Here is a 16930-nt window from a genome sequence, read left to right on the forward strand (position 1 = left end):
AATTGAGTTGTGTGTGACACGCATATTCTGTGGTTAGGGTGTAACCACTACAGAACCACCTGCTTCTGCCTCCCACGTGGGGTGCTAAGATTAAAGGTGTATATCACTACCATCCGGCAAGACTTCTAATTAAAATATTTCAAAAGCTTGTCTTACTTTCTCATGTTCCTTAAACTAAGCTTGTTTAAAGGGATGGGTAATCAAAACAAATGTGTTTTATAGTGTATTACTTATACCGAGTTATAAAAATATTTATGAAGTCTATAATATACTAGTGGCCCCTTAAAAAATAGTAAACAGAATAATTTATATAAATCAGGTTTTAAAAAAATTAACCACTTATTTACATGAAGAAAAAACACAGAAAGTAGATTTCTAAACCAGAGAACCAACAGTATAGTAAGTTGGGATTCTTTTAGAAAGACCAGTATATTGTACACAAAAAACCATAAACACTATCTGTTTAGACAAGGCCCTGCATTCTATCTGATTACCATAGGTTAATGCTACATCAACAACAGAAACAGCATAAAGTATAGAAACTCAGAGAAGATGAACACGTCCCTACTGAATGAAAAATGAGTCAAGACAGGAATCAACCTTTCAAACCTTTCAGAATTTAATAAAAATAAAAACACATTTCTAACTGGTGGGATACAATGAAGTTCTACGAGGTAAAAATGGAGAGATCTCATATTAGTAACTTAATGATATACCTGAAAGCTCTAGAAAAAATAAGAAAAAATAAGGATTAAATGATAAGAAATAGTCAAAGTTAGAGATGAAATCAATGAACTAGAACAATAACAACAAAAACAATACAAACAATACAAAGAATCAATGAAATGAAGGGTTGGTTCTTTGAGAAAAATCAGCAATGTTGACAAGCCATTTTCTAAATTAATAAAAAGATAGATGCAAATGAATAAAACTACAGATGAAAAGGATGACCTAACAACAGACACTGAGGAAATTCAGAGAGTCATGAGAACATACCCACAACCCTAGTAAAAAAGAGGCAGTAATTAAAACTGTCCCCAGAAGTAAAAGCTCACAGTAAGGCAGATTGAGAATAGAATTCTATCAGAACCTCAAAAAAGAACTAAAGTCAATACTCATCAAATTATTCCACAAAATAAAAACTGAAGGGACTAATTCTTTCTTATGAAGACACTATTACACTGATACAAAAAGCACACAAAGACCCTACAAAAAGATAAGAGTTATAGAAAAATATCCCTCATGAACATAGACACAAAAATGTTGACAAAATACTTGCAGACTGAATTCAAGAACACATCAAAAGAATAATCCACCATAATCAAATTGGCTTCATCCCAGAGATGGAGGGAATGGCTTCATATCTTCATAGATGGAGGCGAAAGATGAAGGTCACATGATTGTCTCATTAGATTCAGAAAGTGTCCCATTACTGACGACACCACTAACTTAGGTCATTTAACACTGAAGTTGAGTTGCTGCATTCATTGAGCTGAAAGGTATTCTGTACACTATGGCTACCAAAGAAGAAAAGCAGCCAACAACATCACCTAGCTATAAATGCTGAGACCTCCAACTGTAACTTGCCTGCAAGACACGCTGATAAAATAGGGGCACATATGTTATGGGAGTAACCATCCACTTTTTGATTGGACATAAGACCCACGGCATGAGTGGGAACCCATACCTGACACCGTTAAAGTGTTTCCTCTTAGAAACTTCTTCATGAAGAGGATGACAACTAGCAAAGAGACCCACAACTGGACAATGTCCAGAGAACGACAGATTTGAGAAGTATTCCTAAACGGAAAGTTTTCATCAGACCTCACCCCTTCAAGGGTCATGGATCTTGTGTGGAAGCAGCAGCAGAAAGATCGAAGGGTCAGAGATGATGGATAGCTCCAAGGAGTCAGTGTCATATAGACATGCACAGGACATGTACATATGAACTCACAGAGACTAAGGCAGCATGCAGAGGGTGAGAGAGAGGGGGGAGGGAGAGGGAGAGAGAGGGGGAGAGAGAGAGAGAGAGCATGAAAGTGCACAGGAAAGAGAATGATTAATTAGGATATGGGAGAAGTTTGGAGTGGGGAAAAAACATGATCAAAACATATTCCATGAAAAAAATAAAAGAAAATTCAAAACTGGAGCGATGGTTTAGACGTGGGGAGTGGGCTGGTCTTCCTGAGGCCTGGGTTCCATCCATAGCACACACAGAACGCATGCTATACACAGACTAAGCCTGAGAAGAGCCTAATGGCAGGAATTTGTGGTTGGTGTGATTAGCATTTGTTGAAGATGCTCGGGACCTGTCTATACATGCTATGACATTAGTTTGTGACAAAATGGCTATAGTAATAAATAGCTACTGATATCTTAACCAATGCCATCCTACTCTCAGGCTATGACACTAGTTCTGTGATGTAACGATTACAGTAATAAGTAGGTGCTGTTATCTAAACCAATACCATCCAACACTCCACAAAAGGATCATTAAATCTCAGTTGGGAAAATGAACATACATTCTAGCACTTGGTTGCCAACTTTTACATTTGGTTTGCTTATGAAGCCAGAAGAGTGACAAATCTAAAACAAACTTCAATTTCTAAGGTAATGTTCTTTGAAAAACACACTTACTTCTGCTTTTTTACGAGCTTCCATAGCTTTCATAAGCATCATATGCTGTCGCCTTCGCTCCCGTTCCTGTTAGGCCAGATAAAATTGGGAAAACAACTCAACCACAGTTAAAGGCTTGGTTTCCAAATGGAGAACAACAACAACAACAGTAACAACAACAGAAACAACAACTCAATAGAGCATGTTTAGCATTTATAGACAAGTCACGGTAAATACTAAATATAAGACAAGAATGGCCATTCTGTGCATGTTTTAGTTCAGGTTTAGAAAGCAAATACAAGAGCAACCGATCAACAGCAAGGTGAGGCAATGAGCATGGAGACAGTGTAACAGAGCACACGGTTTACTGATGGTCAGCTGGGGTGCTCCTCAGAAGCCGCCAGAACAAGAGCATGATGGTTGGCTGGAACAGGTCAGTTACCTTACATCTGCTATCAGAGAAACCACAAAAGACTACGGCCAATTGTACGGAAGGTTATATATACTGCTCTTAAAATTTAAGATCAGGTAAAATTAATCCATAATCATTTTTGCGTCGTGGTTTTAGAATTAAGTTAATTTCAAGTATAAAATCATTTTTAAATCCAATAATCCACCAATAAATTAGGAAGATTTTTTTAAAAAGTGTTTATATGAATTAAAAATTAAACTAGTCATGGTTCATATACATATACTAATGAAATGTGATATTCCTATTTACTGATGTCTGACGCTTCATGCACTGCTTAAGGCACAAAAAGCTGTGCCATGGGCTAAGAGTAATCTAAAATGCCCAGTATTAAATAAGGTAAGAATTACCTTAATTTGGTAACTAATTTCAATGTAAAAATTTCATATTATTAATGTTTAATCAATATTTTAGTTCCAATGTATTTGGTCCCCCAAGGGGTATTTCTAAAATTTGACTATAAAACTAAGATATACTTCATATTTCATATTCTCTCATCGAGCAAATTCAAAATTCCCATTGCACTTAATGGCAGTTTTGCATCTACAAGGATGGGAGAATATGGGTCATGAGTGTCTCTAAATGGATAGTGAGTCAACTTTCCATGTGACATCAGTAATGTACATTTTTAAACAGGAGTTTTATGCAATTCAATGACAAATCGTAGAGACGTATCACACTTCTTTATAGACAGACAAGCAGATGTATGCAATGCACTGTGCTGTAAAGCCATGCAGCAGTATGTAATATGACAGCAGCCAGTGCTACACTTTATGCATTGCTATGACAACCATATCACAACCAAATCACAATGCGGTGTTAGATGTACAGAAATAAACATACCCATACCATATCTAGTCTATGCCTCTCCAACTCCTGGTAGAAAGAGTTGGCACAACATTACGAAACAGAAATCACAGAGTCATAAAACCAAATTTAACCCCCCAAAAGACACCAATACCAAAGCAAGGCAATAAACTGTAAGACAAAGGGAAAACTTAAGCAGGAATTATATCAGAAAATTTAAAGTGAACTTTTGAAGAATTCCCCCCGCCAAATAGTTAAGCCAAGTTAGGAAGTGCTAGCCACGCAGTGTGGCTGTGTACATACAGACCTGGTGTTTCAGAAGGACAGCCTGCTGTCTTCTCAGTTCTTTCTCCTTAAAAATAAGAAACTTTTGATATATGGTTTTTAGGAGAGATTTAGAACATACTAAATAATAAAAATTTCACTTTCTGGTAAATTTTTAGCCCTCTCATAGCTTTAACCACAGAAAAAGTTGACAATTCATTCTTTCTTAACTTGCGATGAATAAATTATGATTCAAGCCTTACAAGTAGTTTATTAAAGCCCTCCCTTACCCTAAGTATGGGTGCATGTGTGTGTGTCTACAGAAGTTCACAGTACAAACCCAAGGGGATGGGGTGTGTGGAGGACACAAAGCAAAACAATTCTATAAGATGGATACCTATTGACTGTTGTTTCATGAAGATAAAAATCTAGATGAACTTAATATTAAGGAGTGTTGAAGAATGAAGAATATTCTTTACTCTAGAGAACAAAGTAGGGAGTGTATGTTGACATGATTGTAAACCAGAGTTAGGGTAGAGCTTGTCAGGAGAGCTTTGTTTAACTGCCTAAGTTCTGCTTCATCCCAAGCACACACCTATGGTGTCTCCAACCAAAACAAACGAGCTAGCCACAGAACAACCCTGGCTCTACATGGTAAGACTGTGCTGGCGCTGCGGCCCCAGCAGGCTCAGTCAGCTGCCTCCACAAACACTCTATAGGGGTGAAGAGCTGAGCCGGGAAGGGACAGAACAAACAGGGAATCGTAATCAAAACACCCCAAAATTACCTTACAGCAATATAATGGACTGACTTTACCATTGTGCAATGACAGTTAGCAGTTTTGTCTCTGGCTTCCCCATTTCTTACTTGCTTGTTTGATTATTTATAGACAGGGTCTTGCTAGGGCACTGCACTGGGCTTTTGAGCCTCCTAAGTCGGCCTCCTGATGGTCACCATTACAGTAAGCATCGCAATGCCTAGATTATGCCTTATATTTTTAACAAATAAAACACTGGACATGAACAGAGTTATGAGGGGACACAAATGACATTACACTAGTTTGGGAGGTCACTCTTAACAAGCAAACCTAGAACCAGGTGCCGGGCACTAGTTTGCATTTCTGACTTGAGATGTCTTCTACTTACAAATAGCAAAACATCACATAAAACCTACATTAAGAAATGAAAACATATAAAAATATACACACGAGTAAGAGTACACGTTTACACACACTTTCCGATAGTCGTTTTGAAAAAATCATTTTCTCATGATTGGTGTTATGCAAATGAAGTTTTTATTCTAAAAATAAAAACTCTTGATTCTCAGCTACACTAACCTTGGTTCGTTTCTCGGCCTCCAATAATTTGGCATTTGCTGCTTCTTCCTTCTTTTTCTTTTTAGCCTGTGCATGCAAAACAGGTCTCAGGTCATGCAACAGCACCGCTAAGACACGCCTCACCAGGTACAAAACGATCATGTAACTAACACATGTGCAGACAACCACAAACACCCCCACCTCACAGCACAGTCTCCGGTCTACAGGTTAACACCAAAATATATATATATACACATATATAAGCACCCATAAGAATCACGAGACGACGAGTTCTCTTCTACAAACTGACAAACGTCTGACATAACATTAACTTGGCACCTAAGGAAACTGTCATTTGTTGCATATTGGAGGATTGTTTAAAAAATTACCTTCTGAAAAAGTTTAGAAAAAATGGTAGTAATGGGTAATAGAACCTCAAAAATTAATTAGTAACTCACTCAAAAAACACATCTACTTTTTGAAATCTCCTTTTGTACTTGATATTTTAAATAAAGAAATCCATTATTTGGCCATAAACGTTAACTGAAATTCAGTACACTGGGTTTTTGATTCGGCACTTGTGTACCGGAAAGGGACCTGTACCGACATCCGGCAGGCATCACGCTATCACCAACTGAAGCCATGAGCCGTCTTGGGAGTTTCTATCCACTGCTACTTATCATTCATTTGTTTAAAAAACAAATGTTTTAAATTTGAGAGCTGTCAAATTAACGTAAGCTGCGTGAGGGAGTGTGTGTGTACTCCTAGGAGAGAGGAACTGTCCCACAGAAAGCTTAGTTAGGTCTGCAGACATCAGGCCATACAGTGGTCCATAAAGCAGCATTCGGGAACAGCTGAAGGTGAAAGATGTCAGACATTAAAATATAAAAGGGTTTACTCTCACACTATTTGAAGGAAATAATTTTGAGACCTATGCGGGTTTGAATACAGGACATGAAACGCAATCTGCCTTTTTCTTGTGGGGCAATGTTTCTAGCACTGATCACTGCCTCGGACTGTGACGGAGCGATGCTGTAGGGAACGGGCTGTTGAAAACTGCTATGCAGACACTTGCTGGACAGGAGTGCTGTACATGTAACCCCACTCCTCCTCAACTTCTTCCCCCGCTTTCTAGTCAGCTTGCAGGGGGCGGGGGGGCCCTGATAGTAATATCGTTCCTGCACTTTAAAGTATTCTTTTATAAACATATGTTTCTAAACAAAAGAAAATATCTCACTGTGCCCCCAAGTGGTTTCTTTACCCTGAACACCACGAACTCCCTGGCCACTCAGGGAGTTTTTCTTTCTTTCCTTTTCTGTTTGTGTGTTTATTTTCTGTCATTCTAGCAGAGGGATGGATGAACTTACTGAAAAGCTTCAAGTCCATCCCAATCTACACCTTTCTGAAGAGACTTTACAGCGGTTGTATTCGTTTGAACTGATGGGAAACCCATGCATTTTAAACCTTCTAGGACTTGGATTATCATCTTAATTACGTTAAATTAAGAGTTCTACCTCAAGAATCTGCTGAGCTCGGAGTTCTTTTTCCATTCTGATTTGCTGTATTCTCTTAATTTTTTCCTGTAAGAAAAATGATGAAAATTGGAGATAAAATAAATATTAAAGTAACACGTTTTAACTGAAGTCAGGTAACTTAAGACACAAATAAGAAATTAGCAAACACTAGTGAATCCAAATTCAGTTATCTGTTAGGACAACTAATATTTGCATGTTGTAAATTCATAAGCTTAGAGATTCTCATAATTGTAAGCTATAAATGTTAGATGAATATAGAGAAGAGAAAACAAGGCTAATTAAACTTATATATCCAGATAGCACTTACAAATAATTGAAATTACAAACAGAACAGAAATATATAGAAATAGAATAGAAATATATAGAAAAATATATATAAACCCCTGATAAGTTACTACCACTTACTGAACTTGTATTTCTGTGAAATAATTCATATGCATGGCCAGCTTGTCAGTAATATAAAGAAGGCTTTAAAATGATAACTATGTATATGAGGCCATTATTAAAAATAATTTCCAGTTCAGAAATTCATTTTACATGTTGACAAAGTGATGTGAACAATGCTTTCAACTGTAAGAATAAACCCATCTATAAACGACATAACATGACTTTTAATAAATTAATACAAATTTATACTCCAAAAAATTACATACATGAGATAAACGCATGTACAGTACCTAAAATAGTCATTATACTTTATAATGACAGCCCTTAACTTTTGGTAATGATTAATATTTTTGACTTTAAAAACTACCTTCATAGCTGGATGTTGGTGGTGCAAGCCTTTAATCCCAGCACTCAAGGGGCAGAGGCAGAAGGATCTCTGTGAGTTTGTGTCCAGCCTGGTTTACACAGAGAAACTCACAAAAAAAAAAAAAAAATCACAAGAAAAAAAAATTACCCTCATATGCTATAATGACAGAAATTTTATTTAAAAATGGTCTTTCTGGAAGTTTAAAATTTCCATGGATGGAAATACTAACAACAACAAAACCCCTGGCATTTCCTACTTCAAATTAGATTTGTTCTTGATATCCATATCGGACACATATATGGTATATCAAACATGGTTGTTTCTCCTTCAGTTTCCAGATGTACTGCCTAAAGCTGTGCTTTACTGGGAGTTTTCTTCTCTCTCTCTCCCTATTATTGAACCCACACCTCTGTATATGGTGTATAATGAAATCATGAGATTTGCGGAATCAATGATCTAATTTAGAAGACTCATCACACTCTACGATTTTGCTGCAAATGATGCCTCTGCCCCTTGAGTGCTGGATTAAAAGGCTTGAACCACCAATACCCAGCTATGAGGGTAACTTTTAAAATAAAAAATATTAATCATTATCAAAAGTTAAATGGCCATCATTTTAAAATATAATCACTATTTTAGGTACTGTACATGCGGTTATCTCATATATGTAATTTCTTGGAGTATAAATTTGTATTAATTTAATATAAAGTCATATTAAGTCATTTATAGATGGGTTTATTCTTTCTTGGTAATGGACTGCAGGATTGGTATTTGAATTTCCTATTAGGAGCTGACTTTTTTTGTTTGTTTGTTTGTTTAATTTTTGAGATAGGGTTTCTCTGAGTAGCCCTGTCTGTCCTAGAATTTACTCGGTAGACCAGGCTGCCCTTGAACTGTGTGCCTCTGCCTCCCGCAATGAGAGTGAAGGCATGTGCCACCCCCTCCAGCATGGAGGAACCATGCTTGGTGAACATTTTCTGCTCTGGTCAATCACAGACTTTCACAGGGTGTGCTCTTAAGTCAGAAAAGCACTACCCCATTCTCTCATGTGCAAAGTAATGGGGTTTAAGTATATTCAGTCTAAAGCTTTATCTTAACTGCCAAATATATACCATATACAGTATAAATATTTACTTGCAAACAATATGACAGCATAAAGACTAACATCTATAAGTTTTATATACTTCTCACGTATTGAGATGGTTACTGTATATATAATATCTTCTTTATTATCAAAGAGTTTTAACCATTAAAACTATATTCTTGTTTTGAATGTGAGGATATTGAGTTCTAACACAGCAAATACTTTAGTCTACATAGTCATGTTCGACTCGCATTCCAGGATGGAGTGGGTGGCAGGTTTGCAAAATGTGGTCCTCAGTGCAACAATGACCTCACAGTAGCTGTGGCTGCCTGTAGTGTGCCTACACAAGACTGGTCAACGATCAGTGAATCAGCTACTGATGGATTCTGGGAAAGAGCAGTTATTGTCATCAGCTGTGTAACCACTGAGGTTCCACTAGCTACTTCCAAGCCATAGTCACACAGATCATTCCTGGTTAAATTCAGGGAACTCAAAACAAAACAAAAGCACAGCAAAAACAAAAGACGAGAATGCAGGAAAATGTCTGGTAAAGGACAGTGTTGAGGTGATGGTGAGTTTGCATGTATGAAACTGCAGACATTGGTTTCAATAAAGATTACATAGTATAAAAAGGTGGTGAGAAAAAATATTCTGAAGACATTTTTGCCAATCTTTGTGTCAAAAATATCCAAAGAATGAGCAGAACAAGATTCTATTTTATTCTAGATCAATGCAAACTTGCAACAATCGCTCGGGGCCTCATGGCACACATCTGCAATCCCAGCTATTCCGGTGACAGATGCGGGAGAATCACAAGTGACAAGGCTGCCTCTGCAACAGAGACCTAGACTCAAAACTGAGTAACAGCAAGAGGAAGGCCATTATTTAGCAAAAGTTGAGTAGGTTAGTCTTATAAATGTCTAGAGAAATATGTAAGATTAATTCGATTGAATTAATGCTGCCAAAAGCTTTGAGGCCTAACGCTGTTTTAATTAGCAGTGTAGAATGTAAAGACTTACACCCACTTGACTTTAAGATCTCAAAGCTGAATTCAGAGTACTAAGATAATTTGATATATCTTTGGTCAACATAAAATCAAAGAAGCTACAGAAAGCGTAACAAAAGGCAATATTCTGCTTAAAAATGAACTATAAGCATACATACTATTGAATAAAGATTTGCAATACTTTAAACTAATAAATGCATTACTCAGCTTACTGATTTTAAGTCAACTTCACAACATCTAGTAGTCACAATAAACAAAGGAAGAAATTTAAGTTTATAATGCATGATTTTAAATTATGGTAAAATGAATTTTAATTATGGTATTTTAAATGCATTATTTCAAGAATGTAGTTTTTATTTGGAAGGCCTGATGCACTCCACTGTCCCATTTCCTCACCAGCCACCCTTACCTCCTTTACAATAAAGGAAATGGAGACATGAGGGGCTGGAAGAGTCCAGCAAGGTCACAAATCATTAAGCAGCACAGTCCCACATTTAACCCCAGGCTGCCTGATTAGAAACTCTAACTTCTGAATTCCAACTCTAGAGGAGTTCACTCGGGTCACATTTCTTTAGTTAGTTCTGGAGGAAACATGGGAGACAAGGACAGCGACTCCAAGCATGCAATTGGTTAGCAGCTTCAGATAGAGTAACACAAGGGGTTCCACTTAAGACTGACTCCTTACTCTCTCACAATCTGTAAGAACACACTTTCTCCCTGTTTCCCCTGATTTAGTGATGCACGAGCTCGTGGGGATGGGAGATAGCTCTCACACCTTGTCACTCAATATTCTGCCAAGTTTTAAAATTACTTAATTTTACCAAAATTAATTTTGGAAAGTAGAAAGGAGGGGATCACATAGATACAAGAGAATATTCTGGGTAATACTCTCCAAGAACCCTCAGAAGTAATGAGGGAACGTTCTCTTCCGGACACATAGATTTAGTTTTTTACTATAGTATGTCTACTATTGACTTAATTTTAATTAATTAATTACATGTATTGTGTGGCCATTGTTGTAGGTGCACCTTCCACTATGTGGCTTCCAAGGATTGAAGTCAGGTCAACCTTGTGCAGCAAGCACTTTTATCTGCTGAGCCATCTTGTGGGTGCAAATGCTGTGCATGCTTTAAACAACCAAATGTCCTTATTAAAACTTGGATATCCAAGCATTATCTTCTCTCCCCTGATAGAAAAATCTGAAAATCTGTCAGGGTACCAACATAAATTCAAAGTCCATAAGAATATTAAAATACTTGTAAATGTTACATAAATGAGGGAAGTTCTTGTAGGTTTTCCTCTAGGGCCTAAGGCCTTTCATTCGTGTGCGTGTGTGTGTGTGTGTGTGTGTGTGTGTGTGTGTGTGTGTGTGTGTGTGTGTCTCCATACCTGAGTTCCCAATTACTGAATGGGTTAAGTTTGACCAGACAGCTGTTAGTTACTCCTGAGATATTGGTTACCACTGCTGCTGCAGAGGGCACCTCTCTCCAGAGTGTGTTGCTCCGTTACGATTTTGCTAAACTGACGGAGTATGCAACTGTCTTCAAATACTCCTCCATGAACAACTGCAGCTCTTACCCTCAAACATAAGTTTCTGTATTAGATGGAGGCAGTTACAGCTGGTCAAACTGCAGAAAAAGGGCCGGTGTAGTGCGTACCCCATCTATAAGACCATGACTCCACTCAAGGCTCTGAGACATCAGGGAAGAGGAGGCAGAAAAGGCAGAAGAGCCAGAGCAGCAGGGGACTGCATGAAAACAGCTTCTCTGGAAATCATAGGAACTCAGTAATAGGGCTGCCTACAAGACCATACCAGTGACGTACAAGAATGGGTATGGGAAGAGCTAACAAGACCTTTCTTTTAGTTAAGAGCTATGAGCCAGTGGTTTGGAGGGAGGGAAAGTCATTTTATTTTCAGGGCCAAGCTCCCTGCTATATGGCCCATGCCCCAAAAGTTAGTGCTACACCCATGCACATATGAACAACACTAGTCAGACTCAGAAGGGTGGATATCATACGTATGTGTGTGTGTGTATGACATATATATATATATACATATATCACGGAAGACAGGGGAGGAATTGGAGGGAGGAAGGAGGGATGGGAATAATGTAAATTTAATGCACTGGTATATAAAATTCTAAAATACAATTAAAATGTAAACATAAGACCAAGAGGGTTAAGATGGCTCAGTTAGTAGTGTCTACCTTGCAAGCATGAGAACATAAACTTCAATCCCAAAACTCGCATTTAAAAAAGACCTGGAGAGATGGCTTAGTGGTTAAAAACACTGGTGGCTTTTGCAGAAGGTCAGGTTCCAGGACTCACTGGTGGCTCATAACCATCTGTAAAGCCAGTTCCAATGGCCTCTTCTGCTGTGTGTGCAACAGGCACACACAGTACAGATTTACACATGCAGGCAAACACTCATGCCCATGTAAATAAATCTTTAGAAAAAATTTGAAGTAACAGAAGATGTCAACTGTCTAAACAGACCGACACGCCCAACAGAAACTACGCAGGAGATCCCAGTGGGACCCACACGCTTGCGAACACGAAGACCCGCCCGGAAGGCCTGTTTAGGGGCCCGCCCCAGAGCAGCGCTGCGCAGCGCAGGACGTACCTGCTGCTTCAGCATCTTCATTTGTTCTTTCTGCTTCCGCTTCTCTTCAGCAGCCATTATTGCTGTTGAGAGGAACCAAAGCGCGCGTGTCATCCGGGAACACAGGAGGAAGGGTGGCCTCTTAGGAACCCCCCTCCCACCTTTCAAATCCACGACTTATGTCTCCTACCTTGTTGTTTTTTAGCTTCTTTGGCAACCCGTGCCTGTTCCTGCTTTTGAAGTTTTCTCAGAAGTTTTATTTGTGCTGCCTGTCTGGCTATTTCTGGAAGAAAAAAAAAAAGCAAAACCAAAATTCAAATGGTATTCCTGACAACTCCAAGCGCAACTGTGGGCTGTGGTTGCACCTCTATGAAGGGGCAGTTCTTAACGCAGGGCAGGTAATTTACTAGGTAGGGGATGGCTTGGTAGAAAAGGGCGTACTCATTCTGCTCGTAGAAAGACCCAGCTTCCAGGGGAAGTAGACACAGCAGAGTCTAATTTTATGGAGCAAACTCTAGGTGCTATTAGAAGATAAAACAGAGGACGCTAAAATACACTTCGAGCTCCCAATAAGGTTCAGCATTTGGAAAGCATAGGCATTCAAACTCTCCGAGTCATACAAAAGAGCTGCTGTAGTATAAATACCTTAGAAATAAACACCTCTAATCTGACACATAGAGAAAGAGACCATGGCGAGCAAAACGCAGTCAGAGTGTCATAAAAATGCAAGACAAATACATTTCAATATTTAATTTTTAACGGAATGGCTTTGTTTTTTTCTGAATTGCAGATAAAGACTCAACTTGGTCTTAAGTTGAAAAGCACATGTAATCAGAAAGCAGTTTCCTGGAACTGGGGAGGCAGCTCATGGTTAAGAACACTGTCTACTCTTTCAGCGGAGGACCCATACGACAGTTCACAACTATCCAACTTCAGTTCCAAGGAATCTGACACCCTCACACAGGCATACATGCAGGCAAAAACCAATGCTCATAAAATAAAAACGAATAAATTATTTTTAAAAAGTTTCCCAATAAAGCTCCATAGGTTGAAGCTTGCACTCCATAAACTCTGAAACTTTCATAATAAATCCAATAATTTTACTCAATGAATACATGCAACACTGTGACAGCCAGTGACAGAAGCCACTTTCAACTGCACATGGCTGCTAAGGTGTGGTCCATCAACAAGCAGTGCATGCGCCCAAAGCTACTATCGTCCAAAGTGTAGATCTAAGTCTGCATCTCAGTTTACAACACTTGGAAATACAGTGAAAGCTTGCATTTCCCGCATTCTCAACTAATCTGTGACTTTAATCAAATTCTTCCAGACACTTTAATCCAAGTAGGGTGGTAATATGTAACAGAAACTTCTAGAATTCTCTCAAATAACCCCTTTAAACTGTTTGAAATAGTGTAAAATTATTCACTGCTGCTTAAATTTCAACAAAAAGGAACATAAAACAATTCATATATTTGTAAATCTAAACAATGTTCTTTACCTTTTTATTACAGTGCACAAGTGTTTGATGTATGTATGTGGGCAGGCCATGGCAGGCATGTACAAGTCAGAGGACAACTTGGGGACACGCATTTCACTACTTCTACCTTGACATGGGGATCCCAGGACAGAACTCAGACCACAAGGCTGTACAGGAAGTAGTTTACCCACTGCACAATCTTGCTAGCCCAAAGGTAGCGACTGTTTATTGTTGAATGCTTGTGGCAGGAGATGCTCAGAGGATCAGGACTGCTATCACCGAGCCTGACAACCTGAGTTTGATCGTGTGAACCCACACGGAAAGGAGAGAACCTATTCCTGACATCTGTCCTGTGACCTTCACAATGTGTGGGGACACATGTGCTCCCCTTCCACTCCCCTTATACATACATGCTTACAAAAAGAAAGCATTGCATGCATGATTGTTTTCATGTAACGAACACACACACACACACACACACACACACACACACACACACATACACACACACACACACACACAGAGAAGTGAAGCCCATTAACAAGAGGAAAGTAAGTCATGGAATAAAATCAATTTGAAATCTAGGAGAATAAAATACAATTAAGTTCTTTGTTACAATACACCTGATTTTTTTCAAATTTAAATGTTCTATTTTTGAGTGTACATGAGGATACTTTTATTAGAAATGAAAACATAAGAAAATTAACATTTTGTCTAGCAATTAACTCCAAGCACTCATTTTTGAAATATAACAAGGCTAGCATTACACAGGCTTCATAAGAGTGATGGCTTAGTGATAGTGACATTAAAACTCAGGACCGGCAATTGGCTGAGTGTGCGAAGGCACATCCTACCCAGAATGACGATCTGGGTTTGATCCACAAGGTCTAGTTGGAAGAAGGAGAAAACTGACTCAAGCAAATTGTCCTCTGACTCACACATGTGCTGTTGTATGCACACAGTCAAACATGTATATACACACATGTATGCACATACACAGAGAGAAATCATAACTGAAAATACAATTTTTAAAATTTTAGTTTTTAACTCATGCTTGCCTTTTAATATACTACGGCCTTTCTTTTACTAGGAAGATGAATGTCTTAAGATAAAATAACATTAAAAAATGGACTGTGTTAAAGCAGAGAAAGAATAAAGCTTTGCGACCTGAGATGCTAGCCAGTAGTTAACGTAAGCGCTATTAGGTGAGCATGAATCGGAAGAACCTTTTAGAAACACTGAAGGGGGGGTTGGGGATTTAGCTCAGTGGTAGAGCGCTTGCCTAGCGAGCGCAAGGCCCTGGGTTCGGTCCCCAGCTCCGGAAAAAAAAGAAAAAAAAAAAAAAAAAAAAGAAACACTGAAGGGTAAATGCTGATGTTTGCATACATTTCTAGAAAGATGGTGAATGAGAGTGAAAGCTTTCTTTTAAAGTAAATTGTTTTGTGAGCCTTTTCCATGGGTTATGAGATGTTTACAATGAACAAAAATACATCATGTATTTTTCTAGATTTTGTTATTATAGACATAAACAATTCTTGTAATGACATAAAATTCTGATAGACATTTAAATAATTTTAACTATTAAAAATTTAAGCCATAATTTTTCTGTACATGTATATATTTACATGTTCAAGACACTTACACAAGAGGAAAAGCTTAGGACAGCCCAAAGAGACTTTGCCTTTATACAAAATAACTCAGACCCCATAGCGGCAAGCCCAGCTTGGGCTTCCTGTCCACAGGAACAGCTCCAGGGTAATGTAAGTATAATACTGAATAAGAAGTACATTCTAATCACCTTGGGAAAATTTAAGTTAGTATATATAGTCTCTGGGGTGCTTATCAGACATTCTAAAATACAGTGACCATTTGAGCATTCTAAAAATGCATGCCCAGACTTCATCTGGGGTTACTTATCAGTAACCAGAGTTCTCTGACTCAAATTTACTGCAGAAATCCATGTTTTTTTTATGTATTCTAATGTACACTTCAAGGAGTTGGGAGCTGTTAAAAGGATTATTGCAGAAGGAAGGCTACACAAATTTAGGGTATGTGCCAAGCAAATGTGGGTTGATTCCTTTCTGTCCAACTCTTAACAGCATAACAGCATGCTTTGCGACTGCAGTGCATCAGAGAGGATGAATCAGTAAGTAAGGCTCTGGAGTTACTAGTATTCAAACCTCCACGTACTAGTGGGGCTCCCTGTTTCCTTTGAGAGAAGTTGGCGACCATTCCCAAGTCAGAATACCAGAAGGATGAGTATTGGGTTCTCATTAGTGACAGGCAGCGGGGTGCTTCCTACCTTGAGCCTGCAGTTTCCTTAGTAGTTTTGCATCTGTGTTATCTAGGAATTCGGCACTGCCAACATTGGGAGGGCGACCCTTCCGGCGTTTCATCCTGGATTCCTCTCTTGCTCTTGGTCTATCTGGATTGGGTGGTCTTCCTCTTCGGCCGTCCATTGCCCTGATACGAGGAATGACATCCTCTTCTTTCAAAAGACACCACTGCATTCCCTTTTGTGGAATAAATTTCAGAAGTGAATATTAAAAATGAAACAAAAATGAGGATCAACATACTAGAACATTCTAGTTAAAATCAGTTATTTTTTAATTTATAGGCTGATATAAAATTTAACTTTTAAAAACTAAATTTAGATTAGCAATTTTTCATATCTACAATATAACTTTAATACTCTTACTTAAATTATGTACACCTTAATTAAATACTGATTTGTATCTATATTTATAAGCATAGCGAGATATAACATGGCCATCAATTCTGAATATAATTACACCATTGGTAGATATTTGAAAGTATCAGTTATGTGATGACTTCCCTGTGAATTGTCCTTGAGAGTTACTTTCTCCTACATAAATATTATAGTTAATACATGAAAGAGAAAGTTAAAATTCTAGTCTATTACAATTGCTAATGAAGTAACAGTTGCCATGGAATGGTTGCCTTGCATCAAAAAGAGACAACAAGCAGGCCAACACCA

At 38.2% G+C, this 16930-nt stretch overlaps 1 protein-coding gene across 50 annotated transcripts in view; it reads right to left on the reverse strand.

The window, feature by feature from the left end:
- Positions 1–16930, reverse strand: part of Baz2b (bromodomain adjacent to zinc finger domain, 2B) — a 242178-nt gene that overhangs the window by 31730 nt on the left and 193518 nt on the right. For 20 of the 50 annotated variants that reach the window (XM_087652878.1, XM_087652873.1, XM_087652866.1 and 17 more), the window contains 8 exon segments: positions 16235–16445; positions 12643–12735; positions 12474–12535; positions 6986–7051; positions 5493–5558; positions 4200–4244; positions 3935–3961; positions 2638–2703 (listed from right to left, as the gene is read on the reverse strand). In XM_087652878.1, coding sequence (XP_087509004.1) covers positions 2638–2703; positions 3935–3961; positions 4200–4244; positions 5493–5558; positions 6986–7051; positions 12474–12535; positions 12643–12735; positions 16235–16445 — 636 coding nt within the window. 50 annotated transcript variants of the gene reach the window in all.

Source organism: Rattus norvegicus, chromosome 3, assembly GCF_021556685.1.
Source record: "Rattus norvegicus strain SHRSP/BbbUtx chromosome 3, alternate assembly SHRSP_T2T, whole genome shotgun sequence".
NCBI lineage: Eukaryota > Metazoa > Chordata > Mammalia > Rodentia > Muridae > Rattus > Rattus norvegicus.